The 24,065-nt window shown below is 39.0% G+C and overlaps 1 protein-coding gene across 1 annotated transcript in view; it reads right to left on the bottom strand.

Annotated features, from left to right (window-relative positions):
- Positions 1-2,178: 2,178 nt before the first annotated feature.
- Positions 2,179-24,065, bottom strand: part of LOC121298774 (serine-rich coiled-coil domain-containing protein 1-like) — a 115,478-nt gene continuing 93,591 nt past the window's right edge. The window contains exon 5 of the mRNA XM_041225985.1: positions 2,179-2,318. Within this exon, the coding sequence (XP_041081919.1) occupies positions 2,194-2,318 (125 nt within the window). The 3' untranslated portion in view covers positions 2,179-2,193. The remainder of the gene's footprint in view (positions 2,319-24,065) is intronic.

Genomic DNA, 24,065 nt, shown 5'->3' with positions numbered 1-24,065 from the left:
CTTTTAACTGACTTGGGCTTCAGACAGAAACCCCCTTGCTTTGGGTGACAATTTCATTGAAATTGACAAGATTTACATTTTCATTTAAAAATTACATTTTTGAATGCAATTCACTTATGATTATCAGCTTCTATAAGTACACATGTTATATAATGAAATATGAAGTGTTTATAGACAAGTTTATGCAGTTAAAAGCATAGATAATCATGAAAAACACCTGGTTTGACTGGTACTGTGTGTGTGTGTGTGTGTGTATATATATATATATATATATATATATATATATATATATATATATATATATATGATATATATATATATATATTATATATATATTACACAAAAATATCAGCACTACCAATAAAAAAATAATCTAAGCTAGATGGTGATTTTAAATTAAAAGGCTTAAAGTTTTACTGTACAAGCAAGCCTCCCAAAAACACACCTCTCACTGTGGGAAGACTGGCAAGGGTGGCATGTCACGCACAGTAGTTCTGCCAGTGCACTAAGTCTGTACTGAAGATAAATGTAACGTTTTAAAGGCATGGGATTTGTTTTATTATCAACACACAATGATTAGTCTTTTAAAAAATGAAATGTACCATTATGAAATATTTTACATATATTTTTACAATACATGTTTGAGGGTAAAAAGCCCCTGTGTTGAGACAGTACCAGGTGAAGCTCGCTCTGCCCTCCTACATCTCTGTTGTAAAAATGGTCATATTTCCACCCAAATATCTAAAAACCCAAGCATGGTTGGCTCTTGGTTTAATGACGATGCATTATAGACACCTTCAACAGCAAATAGTGCACATCGTACATCAGCCCTGATTGGTTTAGGTTCAGAGTAAAGAAAGGAAATGCTTTTTTTTTCACCTTTCTGTATATCCTACATACTAGGACCTACACTGGCAGAAAGCTTGAACTACTTCTCATTTATTATACAGCCATGAATCAAAGTAGACAAAGCTTGAATAAGGATAACAACAAAAAATGTGACGCCATGTACTTGTGGCAAACAACATTTTCACGCTGTCATCACTGACACATTTTTGCGAGGTGATGTTTTGAGATCAATATAGAAGATACTACAATACTATACCCTTCTTCAATTGCTATACTATACTTCTATTTTTTACTCTAAATTAACATTTAACAACATTTTTACCAGTTTTAAAATGTCAGATGATGATTTTTTTTTTTTTAATGACGGTTTTTAAAGGATAATAAAACAAAAAACATCAAAGTATGAGAATTATGATTATTAGGTATGTTTACCGAAGTATTTATACTTCTAAAAAATGAAGAAAGATTGTGCTTCACTGATTAGTATTCAATTATATGACGAGTTAAAAACTGCAAAGTTCATGAGCAGCACATTGCAGAACTCTCAACAGGCAGACTCGCCAGACCCTTGGTTTGCCCACCCTAGTTAAGGAATCTTACATATCCATAAACGAAGAGAACTTGGGCTCAACTTACGATGACTCAAAGTATTTCACATTCAGAAACAAGTCTGACTACATGCAAGGGCATATGACATTTGTCTAATATTGGATTTGTATGATTTAGAGTAGTACACACTACAATTAGTAAACATTGAGTTAAAGGAAGTTATTTCAAAGGTCATCCTTGTGGTTTATATGGATATCAATAATATGATTATTACTTTATCTAAGGTTAGATTTCTATCAGTTGATTGAATACTGTTTTATTATTATTTTTTTTCTTTTATCTCCTGTTTTATTATTATTATTGTTGTTGTAGTTGTTCCATTTAAATGGGCTACCAAATTAGGGTTAAGTGACAAAATGGAAAACCATTAAAAAGAGGATTAATGCTCTTGCTCTTCCAACTTATCAATTAACATCTTTTACCTCATTTATTTGAATTAAAGGTAATTCTTCTATAAAGGGACATTCATTTCAATCATGTTACTGCCTTCAACCGAAAGCAAAGAACTCTATGTCAGTGTAGAATAAGTTATAAATCAATTATAGTCTAATTACACAGTGCAGTTTTTGAAAATGGTAATTTTGTATTTCATGTTTCATTTTCTTCAGTCAGTCAGAGTAACTTGTGTTCAATGTTGAAATTCATTTTTTTCTGTTTGAATCAACCCTTCAAATTCTAAATATGAAATAACCCCTCAAATCCTATCACAATTATGTGCTTGAAATAAAACAAAACTCACCCATGTGTTGTGTCTAGGGCTTTGAGGTCTCTTCCCGGAATCTTATCAATAGATGTCTCCATGGGTGAGTGCATCAGTGCCAAACATGAGGCAATCGACTGGTTTGAATCCTCTCTGCAAACTGCAATTGAAGATTAAACACACATTTTAAAACACCAATGCTGAGTTATACTGAAGATAAAAATAAAATAAAAAACACCTGCTAGTGTTGGGACGATAATAACATTTTTGTATCACGATTATCAGCTGAAATTAACACGATAATTAATTTAGTGTTTTGAAATCTTAAAATTTCATGTAAACATGTAAATGTGTTTTTTGCTTCAGTGCTTAAACCTGCCTGCCCCCCCAAAAAAGTTCTAGCTAATATTAGAGCTTAGCAACCACTCATGCTCAATATGTTTTGTAATTTTTACATTCCTAAGAATGAGAGGACCAAGAAAGATGATTTTGTGCAGAATTACAGTGAAATTGGCACATGTCTCTTTAAGACCAGACTTGATTGTCCATTTTTTTATTGTTTTATTGTTTATAGATATATGTATATTTATAAAATGGGCCAGCTATTTTTTCCTTTTTTCTAAAATGTAAAAATAAACTTTTAACCTTACAAAATCATTTAAAAAAAAAAAATCATTTTACAGTAGCAGGTAAGGACATTAGAGTGCTCTCAGATCACTGAAAAAAATGCATGGGCTTACAAAAACAGCCAGGGGCAAGAACACAGTTTAACTCTTTACAACCTCAAGTTAAGTTTGATACATTTCACCAGCTTTCCAAAAAGAATGACACTTTGTATCAAATACAAAACAATGAACATAAACTGCTAAATAAGCATCACATTCCTGTGAATATCGAAAGCAGAAATATGTAGCTTTAAATAACATGTTTACACAGATAATCACGAATAAACTAAAATAAAACAGGTTGGCATCTCGCTTTCATCTTGGCAAATTTATCAACACCAGCCTGTATTAGTAAGTCTAATGTTTTTGATTGTCGGGTTTGCTTCCAATAACCAAAATATCGCTCAATCTCTCATCCCCAGTAGCTGTACGCAGGTATGTTTTGACCCTTTTCATGCACAAAAAGAACCTTTCATTTGCCAAACTAATACCAACATTTGCATATGGTGAAAATCTGTTAGAAAAGAAATCCACTAATTTTCATGTATAACATTGCCTAATCATTTCTTTCCATATAAATATATATTTTAAGAAATGTAACATTTTAAAACAGTAATTATAACAGTACATTTCAACCAGAGTGTATCTAACACTGTAGTCCACCACCATTTAAATATCATTTTTCGCTAACTTCTTTCTGGATCCAGGTTAGATTAGAAAAGAATGATGTTTGAAATACATATTTTATTAATTTTGGAAGTAAACTTTGACCATCTTATATGTGATTATATTATGTGTCTGGGAAGTGGAAGACATAATGTTCTTCACTCGCAGTCCCCCTCCCCCTACCTCCAATCCAAACAATGTCTGGGGGGGGGGGGGGGGGGGGTAGGGGCAACTGCCGGGGCCCCCTATAGGAAATGACGCCCCTGATTTACATAGAAGTTTGGGCTACATATAACAGATGCTACTAATGTATTCTTCAACCCTTCTATCATTATCATTAATGTGCTCATTAAAAATTGCCTGCAGCAAATTAACTGAAACATTGTTAATTGGAAATGTGGAAGAATTCAGCAATCACCTGCATACATCCAGTGGTTTGGTACACCTTGTGGTCGACAGTGTGAATATTAATTAGTTTACAAATATTCTGATAATTGTTCAATTTATGGTCCTGTAATGGAACAGGCTGATGAAATCAATCACACAAGGACTGTTTTAATATGTATACCAAACAACTAATCTTCTCCTATAACTTGAAACACTAATAGTATACACTATAATACAAACATTTTGTATAGAATGGTTTCCTGTAATTTAACATGAAATGTGTAGTTTTTATATTGTTATTATTTTCTAAGAGAAATCTAAATTGTGTAAAAATATAGATACATATGTTGAACTTCACCGTATGTAATTTTCTAGAAGCTAGGTATAATATTTTATATTATGTATACAAAAAACTTTAGGTTTAAAACAGAAATCATGAAATAACAGCCTCAAAGCTTAGATTAACCACTGCCCTTGCTTAAAACAAAAAAAATATAACACCCAAGATCTACTAAAAATATGGAAGCCTTACATTGGCACCTCGAAAAGAAGCTGCATTTTAAACTTTCAATCTTCATATAACCTTCTATAGGCTATATCTTGGGAAGTATTCAAGATAACTAATGCACATGGCATTTTGTATGTTTTCATTAAATATATTCCTGGTTGACAGACTGAAATCTGAAGAATATCTAAATAAGTCAAGCTGGAATGTCTATTTGATTTGATAATAAATTACCTGAAAACAAAATATTTAAACTTTAAGATTTTTGAGTTTGAGAGAAAACACCCCAGTTTAGATGAATGTGTTTCTTTGTTACAGATCTATAAGGTTGCAGACACTCCTCATTCCGTCAGTCAAAGTTTATTTTTATTTTTTTTAAACTGTTCAGATCGGACTTGATGGTACACTCTGAAACACATTACTACTCACTAATGTAAGTAAATCTTAAGGAAGTAAAATACTGCCCTTCTTTAGCACTGTGGTGAATGGACACCGATAAAACTGATTCTACTTTTATTTTTCTACTTCAACTGAAGTAAACCCATATTTCAATGATTAGGGAAATAATTTGAGTACAGATTGTCATCAGCTATAACATTAACGCCAGAGGTAGTAATAAAGATTGTGGTAATTAACATAGCCAAGTATCCAAATGATTAATAATGAACCACAGTAGTATTCTTAATAGGGTTACCCTCTGCAGTACAGCTATTCCTCTGAGGACATTGCATAGAGTGTAAATGTGCAGACCTGAAGGGTCTCTATCAGTTATAAAAGGAGTAAAATGTTTCCACTTCCATACCGTGAAGGTACAAAAAGTAGTAATCCGGAACAAAGTTACTTCATTTCTACCGATGTTCCATCTGGACCAAAGGATGAGAAGCACAGGGCCCTGAGTGCAGAGGGATTAATAGACCCCATCGTATCCTGAAAACTTTAAGCAAAAAAGGAATCAACCTCTTCAGGAGTACTGAAGGACAGCCGCTCCCCTCCATGATTTACTTTCAAAATAATAATAATAATAATAATCTTTATTTTTATATAGCGCCTTTCATAGTGGACCACCATCACAAAGTGCTTTACAAGATACTAGACTAGGGTGTGTGAACTATGCATCAGCTGCAGAGTCACTTACAGGACCCAAAAGACAGAGCACAAGGAGGTTAAGTGACTTGCTCAGGGTCACACAACAAGTCAGTGGCTGAGCTGGGATTTGAACTGGGGACCTCCTGGTTACAAGTCTGTTGCTGCTTTATTTAACCACTGGACCACACAGCCTCCTAGAGAGCTGGATATACCAAAAATTGTCCACTCCCTAGGAGTGAAGCTTTGCTCTCACTTCACCAAAGGCCCTCCTCTTCGCAGTGGTGATAGCATAGTAATCCACATAAAAGGAGAGCTTTTGACCCTGCACGTTGATCGGAGTGGATTTTCGAGCAGCCTGGGGGAGTCGTTGTCAATCATTATAACAAAGGCATTGAAATATCATGGTCATGGTTTACTGAAGTCCCGAAGGCCATCTGTGTATACACAATGTGTTTGATTTAAGTCCAGAAAAGGGTAATAATTGGAGTATGGGATCATGGCCTTCAGCCCCTTCAGGAAGCCGTAACCAGTCTGACGTTAGAGCAACGATTTCTGTCCTCAAGGTCTGCCATTTTATCCTGCATAGCATCAGTTCATTTTGTCTTTTTGTTTGGTGAAGATCAGCTGTGGTGATATCCTGCCTGGCAGTTAGCTGTCTCAGAGAGGAAGCAATATCAAAAACCTCCTGTTCAAGAATAATAGCTGTTTTAGTAACATTTTGAATCACAGGCCGTAAGGCTGTGTCATTTGCTTCCTGAACTGATCCAATAATCTGAAAATAATATAAAAGCAGCATAAATTGTTTGATTACAAATTTAAATTGCGAAGAGGTAGCAGAAGCTCTAACAGCAAGCAACCATCCCAGTGATAGAGTCACATGATCTCCTTAATCATAAATATATGATGATGCTTTAGTTGGTAAATTTATGGAATGCACTGATGGAAATGGTCAGTGTGATCTTTGATGCGTCTCCCGAATGCTTGGATTGTCCAGTGCTGTCCATTTTCTTTTCTTTTTATGATTTCAGGCGAATAAACCTGGCTTGTTTTGTGCTCATGTCATGTTCATACCTTCTGCAGATACTATTTCCGTCAGCACAGCGATTTCCCCAACGTTCGCAAAGTACCAGCTAACTTGCGAAAAAAAATTCTGCTTCATCATAAATCCCAGGGACATTAAATTTAATTAGAAATCGGAACTGCTACACATCATATTCCACACATACAGTGTGTACACAGAGAATGTGTTTTCCCAATGTTTCAATTAAAAACAAATTTTTACAGATTTTATCCCTATTTTAATATTTGTAAAATAAATATATTTTCTGGGACATTTTTTTTTTAAAGATAAATGAAAATGTGGAACACCAGTTATAAGTAAAACTGACTCATTGTTTACTTCTGTTCTATTGGCTCTTAAAATAGCTTTTTTGGCATTTACAGACCCCTAATTGCTTGAGAGTTGTAGCGTCAGATTGGGTCATAATATAATTCTGTGTATGAAAGTAACAGAAATGAAATATACAGAGGGGGATATTAAACCATTCTCCATGTCATCTTGGTTTCTGGTCACCAACTCCCCCACTGACAAAGAATTATTTTAAAAAGAGTCGTAAAGTAAATACAGCTTATCTTCACAATCGCTGAATGACTCTTTTGGCGCCACAACCCAGAGAGTTCTGGGTGCTTTGACATCTTAGACAGGAACCAGTCCATCACATAAATACAGACGGCAGGGGGCGGAATAGCATACCAATGGAGAATAAGGGGCCGCGTAAGTACAAGAACAACCAATGACAAACACTTCACATGGACTCAGGCACCGCCCAAAATAACCAAACTATCCAATCACATGGGTAAAGAGAACATTACAAAAGCATGAGTGCGACACTGAAATGGGGCTCCCAATATCAAATCCAAGGTTCTGATACACAAACCAGTCTTTGAACTGTGACAATCTGGAGATCCAGCCTGCGAACAGCTGGAACAGAGATACTGTTTTCGGACACTCTAATACGAGATAACTATTCTAGTGTTTGCCTTGGTGTGGGAGTCTGCTGCGTGAGACATCTAAAATCCTAAAGTACTTGTAATCAAATCTCTAACTTAGCCCTGACTGAAAGAGTTGGATGAACATTTGAAGTAGACATAAATTGAAATATATTCAGTTTATTGAGCACTAGCAGTGCCAGAGTTTGCTGTGGAATATCCCGGATGAAGAGTGCACATATTGCTGGAGGAATTGCTGTTTCAGTGGAATATCTAAATAGTTAATGACTAGTTCTTTGCAAAGACATTTCTTTTGTACCCTGAAGCGGAAACGAAACGCGAGGAAGGCAGACCATGGAACCTGGACCTGTTCTTGCCAGCAAGAGAGCTTTCTAGGGCCTGTACTGTTGAAGACACGGAACAGCTGGAGGAGGCAGCACAAGTCTGTTAAGCATTAAATGAGTAGTGTTTTAATCCTCTTATGAACTCGAGAATAAGCAGAACTGAAAGTAAAATTAATGTTTTGTTTTAAGTGGAATGTAAATAAAGTATTATTGCTTTCAATTCATGCTTTGAGTTAATGAACACTATGGTATTTGTTTTGAAGTGATTTATACAAATGGATGTGGGTTTTATAAGGCAATTATCATTCTGCATTAGAAACTAGAATCCAAATTTATCTGTTTTGTTAATAGATAATTCTCGATAGCTTGTCTGGACGCAAAGAGCGTCTTTATCTAGCAAGAGTGAGAATTGCCTTCTGAACCAAAACTATATATATATGAGACTGAATTAATGATGCTTTGATTATCAAATATTAACAAAAGTAAATATTTGTGTTACAAACGATATCCCTGTTAAGACTAGCCTTCGTCTTAAATAGCTGTCAGGAATGCATTTGTAACCTTAAGGGAATCTCCCATAATTGTGTTGAATCGCTAATTGCTAATCAACCAGCGGGAGTGGGGGGTGTCGTTATTTGAACTTTATTTTCTGTACTGTTTAGTTTAGTTAATTCTTCATTTCTGTATTATGTTAGTTTAGTTATTTCACCATTTTTCCTTTATTTAGTTTTATTTTTAATAAAACTGTTCCTTTGTATTCAGGAGAAGCATTGTCTAGTCTGATTATTTCAATAGAGGTCGGGTTCTACAAGACTTGAATTCAAAACAAAGTATTTTATTATTGCAATTTAAACTAGCCCAAATACAAACATACCTTGCACACTACAGAGTTATATATGCACAACTTGAGTATCTAAAAATAAAGTGTCTAATTTGAACCTCTTCATTCTAATTGTAGTGCTGATCACTCTGCCGAAACAGATTTAATTAAAGCACTCGTAAGGTTTTATATGAATTGTAATAATTTTATATACCCCTTTAGATGACAGAGAGGGGGGAAATCATTGAGGCTGTCTCTGCAGCATTGTCCGCAGCCAAGGGTGAATGTCTGCCTGGGGAGTCTAGATAAGAAAGTTTTTTTTGGGGGGGGGGGGCTAACTTTATTTCCTGGTTTTGATTGAAGATTACAACTACCTGGGTTGTGTAACCTGACCTGTATAGCAATGTCTGAAAACTGTAGTTAGTTGCTCGGAATGTGAGTCCTGAGTCCTGTAGATTTGACCTGCAGTATTTTCTGTTCAAGATCTTTCATGCAGCTTATGCATGTGATTGTATTCTGTACTGTCTTTTGGAACTGCTTTGTTTCTGAATTAAACTGTTTTGACTGAAAATTATCTGAAGAAGACTAACCTTTTATTTATAATAAGTAAAATGAACCTTACATACTAACTGATTTGATCCAGATGTGAAACCAGTGCCATTTTACTTTGCATTGTTAGTCTTGATCTGTAAAGAAGGGTTACTGCATCAGTCTGAGGTTTCAAGAAGAATTTGAATAACTAGATCCTGGACTGGGCAATTGTTCTATTGTTCATCTCTGTGATGATTTCATGAGATAATGCTATCCAATTTATACCAACTGTCTGCTGAAGGGTCCAACATGCTCAATTTGCTGACCCATATTTATATTTTACTTTTGTCATAAAAGCTACACATACCATGATAATGTAGCTTTTTTCTTACTGTCTGCATTGTTTTATGTTTTTATAACTCTCCACTGAAGAGTTTAACTTAGTACAGGATATTTCATTGTGTTTATCAGAGAATAATGATGCTGTTTTTAATTTCGTGCTCATACTCATGCAAGAAAACTTGGGGAGAGTGATACCTTGAGCGACAGCATTTATGTATCATTTAATATATGATTATAGGACGTTATATAATATATAGGGCTTCAACTTTTCGGTTCTTATTTACCAAATCACTACCTCCCTTTACATGTTAATTTGTAGTTGTTAAGATGACTGCAGCCTAACAGAGAAAAATACTTTTTTTTTTCTTTGCTATAAATCAAGGAGATTTTAAATCAGTACTGGGTATTTTATGCTGAAAAGAAAATCTGTAAGGACAACTCTTTAAACGATTGAAAATAACAAAAAGCACAACAACAAACTGGGCGACTACAAGAATGAAATCCAATTAGGATCAGGGATGAGAAATGAACATAATTTGTCACGTCTTTTTGATATAAAAATTAACAAAACAGAATCAGGCTCAGTCAAGATATGAAGGTAAAAAACAATGAGAGTGATCAAAAATAAAACCTGAAAACTTCAAGCCCTAATGATACAGAATCTTTTTCATTAAAGTGTTCACCCTGAAACATTTTAAACACATTGTGACAGGGTAGCTGATGTGGTGGCGTCAGGCCAGAATGCAGGAAGAAACCAAACACAGTACTGCAGGGCAAAAAGACACTTCAGCGCCGTTTATTTAAACAACAAAAATATCAATAAAAAAGGTTTAACAAAAACACTGCTCAAAAAAATAAAAATTTAAACAAAAATAAAATCACAAACAAAAACTAAACACACAGGTCAGGCTGGGCAGATCGCCTTCACTAGTTCTGTTTTCAAACTGCTCTCGCTCTGTTCTCTCCTCTGAACACCCACCCAGAATGCAGAGAGCTGCAGGCTTTTATTTACTATGGCAGAGGGATTATCAATTATCTCATTACCCTTTGACTACAATCTGCACAAGTTTTTTTAATGCATAACTGGCAGAGGATGGGCTGCCAGCCTCGCCTCTGCCAGAACACTTAAAACAAAACAAAAACACACGGCCTTCGCCGTCATATAGAAATACAATAAATAAATCATAAAACACAAAATACTAAACTGGACAGGGGCGGAGGGGTACCCTGTTCTAAAAAAAACAAATACAAGAACAGGGCTACTCGCCCTGTTACACCCATATACCAGGATTACTATTGAAAAAATCAATAAGGACACAAGTATGCAGCAAAACAGCAGGATCTTTATTTACAGTACAGACAGCAAATTGGCAAATTCGACTGTCATCACGACATTCAACAACACTCCTTACATCACCAACCCCTGAGTAGCTTGCAAGCTGTCCTTAAATACCCTCACAGACATACACAGTTGAAGCATTATAAATGCTGTACCCAATCAGAAGCCTAGCCTCTCCCCTGCCTCTGACAGGTGCACCCCTCATTCCCCACTTTCTCATGCTGCATCCATTAGTTTAGGTTGGGTGAGGTCTTTAGCATAGTCCCATGCATTGTGCTTACGTGTAAGTCCCGTGTGCCAGCAAATAATTACTAGCACCAAACAGTCTCAAGCAAGTCTCTGCAAGTTGCATGCTCTGAGCTCCGGTGTCGGATACAATAGTCCCAAGCGTACAAAACTTCCCAGTATGGTTTCCTTTTCCGACAATTGCTTTTTACATACGAAATGAAGGAAAGCTGCGCTTGCACATCAAAGTGAAAAAGAAAGACTTAATTTCCCAGTGTCCCTCCCTTTCACACAGTGGCACTGGAACAATGTTTTAAGTGGGGATGCTGAAAGCCATTGAACAAAACTGTAACCCCTGCATATGATGGGAGCCATGCAAAGCCAGGTGGTGCCACCGCACCCCCAGTTCCTGCGCCCTTGCTTTCACAACTGCGCTTGTACATTAAAGTGAAAAAGAAAGACTTCATTTCCCAGCATCCCTGCCTTTCACAGCTGCCCAGTTCAGCTCAATTAATTTGTAAGTTGTTCTGTAATTACAGAGGCCCTGTTGAACACACACAATAAAATATAGACAAATATAACAGTGCAAGCACTTTGTAATAGACATCTTAGTCGCCATTCTTTGCATTCATACATACACACACACACACACACACACACACACACATACACACACACACACAGTAGCTACATGTTTTACAGGAAGCCATACTGGGAAGTTTTGTATGCTGCATCTGACACTGGCTTGCACAGCATGGTCTGACTTGCATAAACGATCTCTAACAACAATCCAGCCACAGACACGCAGTTCCGCCCGTGCGTTTTCTTACAATATATCTACAGTGGGGTTTGTGGAAAAATTCCCCCATGCCATGACAAATCCATGGCACCTCGAAACATGGCACAGTTATTGTGCGGTGCAGCTTGAAGTGTAAAACCAATACTTTCTTTATTCAGCAGTATGTGCCAGAGAGCTTTTAGGAATGTAATGGGCTGTATACCATTTCCCCTTAAAGGTGGGGTGCAATGACATAAAAAGCCATTGTTCAGTGCAGCTAAACTTTGTATACATGTCCTGAAAGTTTTTCATATTCGTTACTTATAAAGTGAAAAAAAGGCAAATTTGCGGTTAGACTGTTTTCAAAAACCTTCGAGAACTCGACCCGGGAGAGCGCGCGTGCGTGACATCACACCAGGACATTCACTGCTGTAAATAAATCCAGTAGATGGAGGACAAAAGTGAAAGTGATGTTACCGGATCGGATGTTTTAGCACCTAAATAAAACAGATCAGAAATGTTGATCTTATGCTTCGTTTATATTGGCTTCACAATGTATAAAAAAAAGCGTGTTTACATTTGCACTTCTCGCTCTTCCGTGATTTGTTTGTCGGTACAGCAGCACAGGGCAGTTTTTTTTGTGTCAGTTTCAGGTTTTTTTTATTTGCTGTAGCATGTTAGTGGAATTTAGTTATTAATCAAACAATCTGAATGAAATTAATGTTTACTTAAATTGTATTACCACTGAATGTTCCCCAGTTACAGAAACCCCTCACTTTTGAAACCAAAGTAATGCCATTGTTCACAGCTGATATGTGTCGTTATTCCAAAGTGTTTCTTAAAGGAAAATAAAATGGTTACATTTTACAAAACCGGTAACAAAAGGCCTCAATCGCTTTTTTGTTTCTGTAACATTAACAGTTTATGATGATAACACACCTATATTTAGATAAAACGGAATATAAAAGTAATAATAAAATATTAAAATGTTACAATTAATTTGTAAAATTGGTAAATCTATAACTTAGTGCACAGGGTACAACATAGCGTACGAAAACTTTGATGGGATCTACAATCTCTGAACTAGTCTCTGTTCAACAATAAACAAACTCTGGCTACTTTTGACTTGCTTACTCTTCGGTATCGAACCCTGGTTCTGGTTCTGGTTTTCTCTCTCTCACTCACACACTTAAACGGTTAGGGGGGATTTCTGATGGGGGGATACAAGACTGATTACTGTATTTGTCATTTTGAACACATTTTTGGAAGATTTTTTTTTTCTTTTTCATGCTTTCATTCTTCTAAATCAAATCTTGCTTAATGAACTACTTTAAGATTTTACTTCAACTCTGTAGGCAATTGCTCAAGCCACTGCTGTCTGTAGCTGTGAAAGGGAGCCCTGTCACTGGTTCCTGCGAACTGAGACGCATTGATGGGAAACTGATTGGGAGTGAGGCTCATCAGCACTGAGCGGATCACTTGCTTTGTTCACATCGAGGAGGAGAGCGTCTGCTCTGTAGGAGCTACTACATAGAACCCCTCGACTGCAAGACGGTGTTTGTGAAGGCTGCCAGGCCTTTGTACAGCAGTATCGAAGCTGTGCTTTAGTGCGAGAGGTCTCGGTTTCGCACCCGCCCTCCGCCTGTGTGTGGATTGCATCACCCTGTCTGATGCTCCTGCCTGCGTTAATCGAGAACGCTACAATATTTTTTACTTTAAACATTCTTTACATTTTGAATCAGGTAAATTATTTCATAGCTTTAACACGGGCTGACAGTGCGCAGAACTATGGAGGATAATTCGTGCCAAAATTAATAAATAAATAAACAAACACTGAAATGCATTACATTTATTTAGTTTTTTTCATTTTGGCACAATCTTTTCATTCTAGTATTTCTCAATGAACATCAATCACACTGGAATGCCAGGACAATCCGTTAAGTAAACTGATGAGCTAGTAACTGTGCCTTGGAGGTTGTGTAGGGGTGTTGACTGCAGTTGTATAATGCTTGCAAGTTGCAACCTTGTCTACATGCGGTCTAGTCATTTTTCCTTTTATAAAAGGAAATTGGAAAACGGGAAAAAATAACTTATTTTTTGTTTTAGCTGTGAGCAGAGAAATAAAAAAATAAAAATAAACACAAAGTCGTTTTCCGATTTTATAGAATTAAATGCAAACATGATTTTTGGCTTATTTCATCATCAGGTTTGTGTAGTGTGTTAAGAATGTTACATACATGTCATTCTTTTAGGGTTGCCAACTTTCTATTTGTCCAAAACCGGACAAAACCAGGAATGCGAGCAAAGTAATTTGGGGGTGGGGGTGGTCATGGTCTGGTTCGTGCTGATCACAAAACCAGGAATGCAAGCTAAGCGATCAGAGTCAGGGAGGGAGGGAGGGGTGCTGTGTGTGATTTTTTTGTTGTTTGTTAATAATAGAAGCACAGTAATCGGATTCCGCTAAGCACTAAATGGCAAAAAATAACGCAGAATACATTTCAGTGTAGTTCTCAAACTTAACGGACCGATAATAAAAAAGAATAAAAAAAACATTTGCACAGTGGACTGGCTCAGCAAGAATGGAACTACCAAAACGGCAATGAACAGTGAGTAAGCAAGATTCACAAGAACCAGACTTTTGCTGTCTGGTCAGTGGTTCTAACCATACATGGTAGAAATTCCCTTAAAATCAAACATTGGCAACGCAACATTCTTTATATATTCATTTTGTTGTTGCCAAACAATATGTCCTGCATCCCACACTGGCCCACTAAAATATAAACTGATTTACTTTTATATACAGTAGTTGTAATTCACCCCAAAGACCTGGGGCTCGTTTGTATATCATAGAATATCGTACTATATAGCATTACTATATAACATTGCTTGTGCAGATTGCAGGTAATAACTGATCGAAAGACCTGTCATATCTGCACCTACGATCTCGCAATATAGAAATGGGCACCCGGTTGTTGTCTGTGCAAAAAAAAATCTCACTGAGCTCAAATGAGCTGTGTGACGGACTAGTATTGCTGGAAACGGGCGGGACTAGTGGCATACAAGGTTCCCATTTCAGGAAGTCCTTTGCTTGGCTATGCAGTTTACAATGCTTTTAACTGTTTTTTTTTTTTTAATTAGTTAAATGTTCACCTATTTAGCAACCTCTTTTTGAGGATGTTAATTGGAATGGTTTCTTCAGCCGTCAGTTCTCGATTCTACGCCAGCAGACCAGACAATCGAACTCACCAGCAGCAATGTCCCGACCTTCCAGTATGATTGACGCTCAGTGAGAAATAGAGTGAAAAGATTGTGCCAAAGTGAAAAAATAAATAAATAAATAAATAAAATAAACAAATAAATGTAATGTATTTTGATTTGTATTTATTTATTTCGTTATTTACAGTATTTATGTATTTATTTCCTTATTTATTTTTTTTTTTTTTTAATTTTGGCACGAATTTTCCTCCATAACACAGCAAGCTTCAATATGAAAGCTGAAAATGTATTTCAATAAACAACACGTTTTTAATAAATAAAAAAAAAAAAAAAAAAAAAACATTCCAGCCTATTTTAATAAAGCAGGCTTCTGTTATTTTGCAATACCACGGCTTCAGATTATTACCAGTGCTTAATAATAGTGACAACATTTTATTTAGAGTTGTTGTTGAACTTAAACCCGTTCATGGCCCCGCAGCAACACGAACCTACTCCTTATCTTTAAAAAATACACAAATTACCATTTGAATATAATTTAACTAATAGAGAATAAAAACAAACGAAACTAACAACTACCTAGCCACCTAGCCTGTATTTAATGAATCATTTTTTGTAGTCTCCACAAACTGCCCAGCATCTTCTGTTGCAGTCACACCACTGCTAACATTAGCTGTTGTAAATAGTGCAGAGCGGACTGTGTGTCAAACCAATGTTCCTGTTTATTTTATTTATTAATGTTGGACTTATGGTGTCTTCTGAATGACTTTAGGTTGTTTTTTTGTTTTTACATTTTAAACTGTTTAAAGGCAAAACCACGACAAAACATAGAATAGTAGTGTGTTTACAGTGAGCAAAAGAAGCAGAGTGAAAAAATGTATAGTTTGCCTCCCCTGTGCTTTATGGGTTAGGTGCCTATGGTCTCAATCAAGTCACTGTTCAACAGGAGAAAAATATACTAAAGTCTCACAAAAATCTAAAAGTTTCTGATGAGTCTGCTACCAGACCTGTCTCTGTGGCTGTCGTCACAATGGAGACACCTGATACTGCATTTCAGTTCCTTATGGATGGCACCTCAATTTAAAGAACTTGTATAAATTAACTGTGCACGAATTACATTTGAATTCTATACTGGCAAAAACATTTCACAGTTTTAAAAAAAATATACCACCACCTCCACCACCACACACACACACACACACATTTTTTTGTAATTTCTACACAAATCATAGGAATGGACCTGGGAGAGGCTATTTTGACAGAAGTCCTCATGGAGTTATAATAGGGCAGACAGTGTTGGAAGCCTGAAAGCTATGTGTACACTTGTTTGAACTAAGACTACAACCATAGCTGTCTGTTTTTTTTTTCTTGTAGAACAGGTCTGAATGTCAAGTTAAAAGCAGAAAAATGACATCATTAGTAACAATATGGCTGGTTTTAATGTAATGTTTTTATTTTTATTTTTTTATGAAGTAATTAAAGATTGGTATTAATCAGGGTCTATGAAACTAGTCAATACTACCACAATCACACAAAATCAGCCAACAGTGATTTACATGTTCTACCAAGCTAATGGGAGACTCAACACCCCATAATGTGCTAAAGGATAATTGTTATACAGCAAGTGGTGTCCAGTACCTCATTATCTAATAAAAAATAGGCTTGAGAGTCTTAATCCCCTCAGACTGACTTGGTGTTTTTCTTGCATTAAAATTAGTATACAGTTGTTATTACATTAATCCACAAATCTGTGCTTGAGAAACAGCATTGAAAATAGTTTTATTTAATTAAGTCATAAAATCACAAAGAAAGCTACTAATTGTGCCCAACCTTCATTTATTTTCTTTTAGAATTAAATTAATGCTTTTCTTTATTAATTGCTTCACATAAACCATGGGTTTAGGCACCTAAGGAATTATGTTACATGGTTCCAAATACTGTCAATCAAATGCATGCATGGAGTACAAAGCACTCAATTAGAGGGAAATCCTCTGTAGGTGGCTGACACAAAACCTGAACAAGACCCTGTGTTTAATGTGCAGTGCCATATGCTAATTTAATGCAAAAATTGGCCAGCGATAAAAGGGCACAGGAGATTTTTAAAGCAGTGCCACCAGAGATGGCCATGTGCAGTACAATTTTATGAAACCTAGACTAATGATTTGTTTAACTTTTAATCCAAAAGGCCTTTAACCCACCTACAAAACAAAACAAAACTTTAAAAATATCAATACTAAAAATAAACTTAGAAAAGTCTGAGAGAAATAGTTTGACAAGAAGTTGTTATCAATGCCTCTGTGTTGATGTGGTCTTTTTGTGTTAGAATATCTAACCAGAAAACCTTGAAATTCAATTCCTTTCCATGAAAAAGCATAGGAGAGTTACTAACAAAGCAGACACACTCCAAATGAAACACAAGGACTGTACCTTTCCAGTAATTACTGATTGAAATATAATAATGACCTGCTACGGAGGTCCAATGGCCACACCTTCTATAATGCACATTGCACTGTACAATACATGCATTCTTATTGGTCTACCTCCTTCCTATATATTAACATGTATAGGAATTTAACAAGTTTTACTTGTTCCTAAGCTGTGCCTTAATGGTCAAGGCATTACTAGCTACAAAAACATTAGGCGGAGCAGCTGATTGGTTAACAAGAAATAATTTAAAAAACAATATTTAAAAAAAAAAAAAAGGGGGGGTTACAGGGTAAAAGATCTGTACCCCGACTTGGTCCATACACCTGTAAATACTATTCGTATGTGTAAAACTGTGTAATGGTGACTTCTGTTGCTTTTCCTTATGTCACTCTCTGCAGTTATGGCCAAAAGTTTTGCATCAACTTGGAATTTTAGGATTGATTATGTAATCAAATAAACTACAAAACGATATCGCAAAAGTCTACCGGAAGCTATAATAGTAGTACAACACACCCTCGCTATGAGAAACCTGTTGGGGTCCAAGCCTTCTGTTCGTTATATCGAGGAGTTCGTTATAGCAAAAGGACAATCAAAATGAAAGATAACCTGTTGGAGTAAGTTAATGAGATGAGATTATGAATAAAAGTAGAATTGCATGTACCTGTTTGTCTCATGTAAGCAGTATTCTGCCTTTGCTTTATCCTATTTGTTAAACAATTAAAACACCGTACAAAAAACAAAAATCCTGAATTGAAGCTGAACTTTTATTCAAAATCAATCTGACATGAATCGTTTCAAAGTGCACCAAATCTTAATCCAACATACAAGAATCCCAAACTGAGTTTTTACTCCAAATCAACCGACATTAAAATTTTGACATGAGAAGTTAATCAGATCCTCAAGTTTTTTTTTTGTTTTTGTTTTTGTTTTTTTAATCAATTTTGCTTTGCCGCATGGTTGTTGAACAGGCCAAAAAACTGTGCTTTTTGACAACCTATATTCACGAGAGAGATATGCCTGTGTTACTGCTTTTTTCAAACGATCTATGCAGTTTCTAGCTTTGTTGCAACATTAAATTATTTTTGTTTTGGAGAGTGAGCTGTGAGCATGTTACAGCGTGTATTATTTATTAAGCCAAAAGAGTTGACTTCACTGCAGGGGTGGCATCCCGTGCGTACAGACCAGGATGTTGACATTGTGTGTTTATATTATCTTTTTTTAAATGTTTCTATTTGGGGTTTGTTATAATGAAGGGCATTATAGCAAGGGTGTATTGTGTGGGGGGAAAAAAGCATAATCAACAAGTACAGAGAGACATCATCTGTAATTGACAAACCCAGGGCTGGAAGACCCAAAAAGCTGTCTAACAAGTATGAGCAATATTTGAAGATAATGTCCTTAACCCTGTGCCACCTACTAGGAATAACTATAAATTGTGCATGTATCCAACAACGTTCTATTTAAGCACTAGTAGTTTTATAACCATTAATCACAAACTAAAACCCAATATATTAACAGAAAGGTATTGAGTAGATCTTTCCAATGGTATCTTATGATAGCATATTGTTGTAGGGTGTTTTATAGATTTTGTCTTATATGCAACACCTCAAAGAAAATACTGAAATATGAAATATTTAAAAATTGTGCACATTTTCATATTTTCCAAACGATATACAAAAAAAGTTAGAGCATATTGGAGATGTGCAATTTTATGCAGATTTCAAATACTTGTTGCTTGTACAGTTGTAGAGTTACATAAGGTTTTGTCACACAAAAGAAATGTGCATAAAAGAGCCAATATGGCAGATGAAGAACTGAAGGTGAAACTGAAGAAACCTGGAAATATAATATAATCCCGTTTGTGATTAAAGTTAATTATTTATGTGTAGAGGTCTCAATATGTATGCCACACAAGATGTTGAGTATGTTTATTATTATTATTTTTATTTCTTTATTTATTCATTTTTTAAAAAGAAGAAACTTGCGAATACTGTATAGGGTAATGTGGCAGAGCAAAGCTCTGCCCTTTAAATTGGCAGGGATGGGGTTAACTTCCCCTACCTGCCTGGGTTTATTATGTTCAGGTGGCTGGGGTTGATTAGTTGATTAGGTTGATTAACGATCAATCAGCGCCCAGCCACCTGATATAAAAGGAGGCCTCTGCTTCTCATTTGGGGAGAGGGAGCTGAGGAAGCAGGTTGGTTTTTTTTTTTTGGTTGTTTAGAAAGTTTGAATCCAGTGAAGGCATTGCCCAGCCTGGAAACTGTTATTTTTGTAAGTTTTGCTTTTTATCTTTTTTGTGTTTAAATTGCTTTGTTTTGGCCCTTGTGCCCTTTCATTTTGTGTTTATTTATAATAAAATAGTTATTTTTTTGAACTGCAGTCTGTCTCTGGGCCTCTATCCACTCGCCAGCCTGCCACATTTGGTGTCAGAAGTGGGATAGCGCCACCTAGAGGCTCAGAGCAGTATTTTTGTTTTGTTTTGTGGAATTTTTGGGATAATTTATTTAAAAAAAAAAAAAAAAAAAAAAAAAAAAAAAAATGGGAAAGAAGAGCAGACAGCGGCAAAGGCAGGAAAAGCAGCAGCAGCTGAAGAAATGTAAGCTGCTGCAGCCACCGCTGGAGGACCCGGCCAGCCTCTTCCCCTGGTGTTCCTGGTGTGGGAAGGAGGACCATCGTTGGCGGTCCTGCCCAGACGTGCCACCGGCAAACTGGTGTGGCCGGTGTGAGGAGGATGGCCACAACTGGGCAGGATGCCCCTACAACCAGGCCCAGGAAGAGGTGCCGTGTTCACCCCGGGCATCAGGGGCCACCCCACTACCTCCAGCACCACCACCTTCACCACCGTCCCAGGAGATCTGGGATTGGTTGATGCACCCTGAGGCAGACCTCGTCCACGATCTCCCCATAGTTATCAACACGCTGTGGCGTCGAGATGGGGAGAGGTGGGAACAGTGGGAGGAACAACACCACCCGGCCTCCTTCCCAGAGGTTGCCCTCATGGTGGTTAATTACCTGGCGGTAGACATGGGAGATGCCCCGGTCACTCCAATAAAGAGGGGTGAGCCGCCTTCCCGAGAGCCAGAGAGGGGTGAGCCGCCTTCGAGAGCCAGAGAGGTGTGAGGAGCTGCCGTCGCGCCTAGAGCAAGAGAGGGGTGAGGAGACTCCGTCGGTCCCAGAGCCAGAGAGGGGTGAGGAGCCGCCGTCGCTCCCAGAGCCAGAGAGGGGTGAGGAGCCTGCCGTCGCTCCCAGAGCCAGAGAGGGAGTGAGGAGCTGCCGTCGCTCCCAGAGCCAGAGAGGGAGGAGGATCTGCCGTCGCTCCCAGAGCCAGAGAGGGGTGAGGATCTGCCATTGCTCCCAGAGCCAGAGAGGGAGGAGGATTTGCCGTCGCTCCCAGAGCCAGAGAGGGGTGAGGAGCTGCCGTCGCTCCCAGAGCCAGAGAGGGGTGAGGAGCTGCCGTCGCTCCCAGAGCCAGAGAGGGAGTGAGGAGCTGCCGTCGCTCCCAGAGCCAGAGAGGGGTGAGGAGCTGCCGTCGCTCCCAGAGCCAGAGAGGGGTGAGGATCTGCCGTCGCCCCCAGAGCCAGAGAGGGAGGAGGATCCGCCGTCGCTCCCAGAGCCAGAGAGGGGGGAGGATCTACCGTCGCCCCCAGAGCCAGAGGGGGGTGAGGAGGCTGTTCTTCCTCAGATCCAGAGAGGTGGAGGCGTCGCCCCCAGAGCCAGAGAGGGAGGAGGATCTGCCGTCGCCCCCAGAGCCAGAGAGGGGTGAGGAGCCGCCGTCGCCCCCAGAGCCAGAGGGGGGTGAGGAGCCGCCGTCGCCCCCAGAGCCAGAGGGGGGTGAGGAGCCGCCGTCGCCCCCAGAGCCAGAGAGGGGTGAGGAGCCGCCGTCGCTCCCAGAGCCAGAGAGGGGGGAGGAGCCGCCGTCGCCCCCAGAGCCAGAGGGGGGTGAGGAGCCGCCGTCGCCCCCAGAGCCAGAGGGGGGTGAGGAGCCGCCGTCGCCCCCAGAGCCAGAGGGGGGTGAGGAGCCGCCGCGCGCTCCCAGAGCCCGAGGGGGAGGAGCCGCCGCCGCTCTCAGAGCCGAGAGGGGGAGCCGCCGCCGCCGCTCCAGAGCCCGAGAGGGAGGAGCCGCCGCGCCGCTCTCAGAGCCCGAGAGGGAGGAGCCGCCGCCGCCGCTCTCAGAGCCCGAGAGGGGGAGGAGCCGCAGCGCTCTCAGAGCCCGAGGGGGAGGAGCCGCCGCCGCTCTCAGAGCCCGAGGGGGAGGAGGGAGCCGGGCCGCCGTCGCCGCCTCCGCCACCAGAGGGAGCCGGGCCGCCGTCGCCGTGCTACCTTGGAGATTCGGGGCCCCCTCAACCAAAGAAGGCTTGGGGGCTCCGACATCAACCCCGCCCACCACCACCTACCATAACAGCCCACCCAAGGGACATAATTGGACTCGAGGAGGGTGGGGGGAAGGGGGGAGTTGGCCGATTGCGGCCGGTGTACGTTGTACATGGGGGGAGGTGTGTGGCAGAGCAAAGCTCTGCCCTTTTTAAATTGGCAGGGATGGGGTTAACTTCCCCTACCTGCCTGGGTTTATTATGTTCAGGTGGCTGGGGTTGATTAGTTGATTAGGTTGATTAACGATCAATCAGCGCCCAGCCACCTGATATAAAAGGAGGCCTCTGCTTCTCATTTGGGGAGAGGGAGCTGAGGAAGCAGGTTGTTTTTTTTTGGGTTGTTTAGAAAGTTTGAATCCAGTGAAGGCATTGCCCAGCCTGGAAACTGTTATTTTTGTAAGTTTTGCTTTTTATCTTTTTTGTGTTTAAATTGCTTTGTTTTGGCCCTTGTGCCCTTTCATTTTGTGTTTATTTATAATAAAATAGTTATTTTTTTGAACTGCAGTCTGTCTCTGGGCCTCTATCCACTCGCCAGCCTGCCACAGGTAATGTGACAGCCTGCGAGCAGTGACGTCAGGCCAGATACAGGAAACAAAACAAAGACACCAGTACTGCAGTTCAAAAGACACTTGCAGCGCCTTTTATTAAAGAACAAAAAAAAAAAAAAATTTTAACCAAATTAAATCCTCACAGAACACAAAAATAAAATGGCAAACAAAAGCAAATCTTAAACACAAAATAACCCTTACGGTCCAGCTGGGCAGTAGCCATCGCGGAACCTTTAAGTTATTTTATTTTATTTTCTAAATCAGATTATTCTGCCTTTTATTGCAACTGTAGAGGGGAAATTGTAAAGGGGTACTTGAGCTGAAACATCCAATCAGAAGGGGTACAGTTCTAAAAAAAAATTAAAACTACTGATTTTGAGGATAAAGTTGCATGCAAGTTCTTTTTCAATATTTAATTACTTTGCCAGTGTTCACTAGTTGATAAAATGGGGTATGGTTTAACTTTAATTAGTCAGTAATCTACTGTTATTTTTTAAAGGAGAAAGGCCTAACAGTATTTTTTTGTTTGTTTTTACAGTATTTATTATGCTAATCACTGCTAATATTAATCTTCTTGCTCCTTCCTCCGCTGCTGACACTTATTTCCTTCCATCCCAAGAATCTGCTGAATCCTCTGAAACTCTCAGAATGTGTCTCTTCATCCCCTTACTGGTACTCTCTCATCTTTGGTTGATGATGCAGTGACCCTCTACAATGCCACTCTTACTCAGATCATCAACACCATTGCCCCACTTACAACCAGAGGTCAAGAAGGATTGCAACTGCCCATGGTACACCCTCAAACTTAGATTGCTTAAGCCTGCCTGCCTGCTTGAGCACAAGTGGAGGTCATCTGAACTAATGGTTCACAAAGAGATCTGGACCGACCAGCTCGGTGGCTACAGACGTGCGCATGCTGCTGCTGGGGTGAAGTAATTCTCTGAAATCATAACTATGGGACACGGTAAACCCAATATTCTCTTTAAAACCATTGCCCAAATCCTACATCCAGCCACCGAAAGATCCATCTCCTGTTCATCCTCCTCTCTTACCTCTCTTCATGATTTCTCCTCTTTCTTTTGGAACAAAATTGATAACATCTTTTTCTACACTCTCCTGCCACAAACCCAGTTTACTACTTGACCACCTTGACTCATCACCGGTTGCCCCTTCTGCTCTCTTCTCCTTCTCTCCTCTCTCCATTACTGATGTTTCCGGCCTTCTGTTGAAATCAACTATTGCCACATGCCCCTTGGACCCCTGGCCGACTAATCTTGTCCATCTCTGTGCTTCTGATCTTGTTCCTTCTATTATGCACATTCTCAACCTGTCCCTGCATTCAGGCTTGATTTCTGCTGCCCTCAAGCTTGCCTGAGTTACGCCAGTACTCAAAAAACCCTCCCTCGACCCAGTTGTCTTATCTAACTACTGTCTGATCTCCATTTTCTCTCCAAAACTCTCGAAAGGGCTGTAGCCAGTCAGCTAATGAAACATCTCACGGATAACAATCTGCTTGAATCTCTGCAGTCTGGCTTCTGGGCATATCACAGTACTAAAACTGCTCTGTTCTGGATTGTAAATGATCTCCTGCTTAATGCTGATGCTGTTGCTCCCTCTGTGCTTGTCCTTCTTGACCTAACAGCTGCTTTTGACACCATAGATCATAGCA

Source organism: Polyodon spathula, chromosome 2 (genome assembly GCF_017654505.1).
Source record: "Polyodon spathula isolate WHYD16114869_AA chromosome 2, ASM1765450v1, whole genome shotgun sequence".
In the NCBI taxonomy this organism is placed as follows: Eukaryota; Metazoa; Chordata; class Actinopteri; order Acipenseriformes; family Polyodontidae; genus Polyodon; species Polyodon spathula.
The sequence above is the reverse complement of the archived record's forward strand: the minus strand, read 5'-3'. Positions and strand labels throughout refer to the sequence as shown.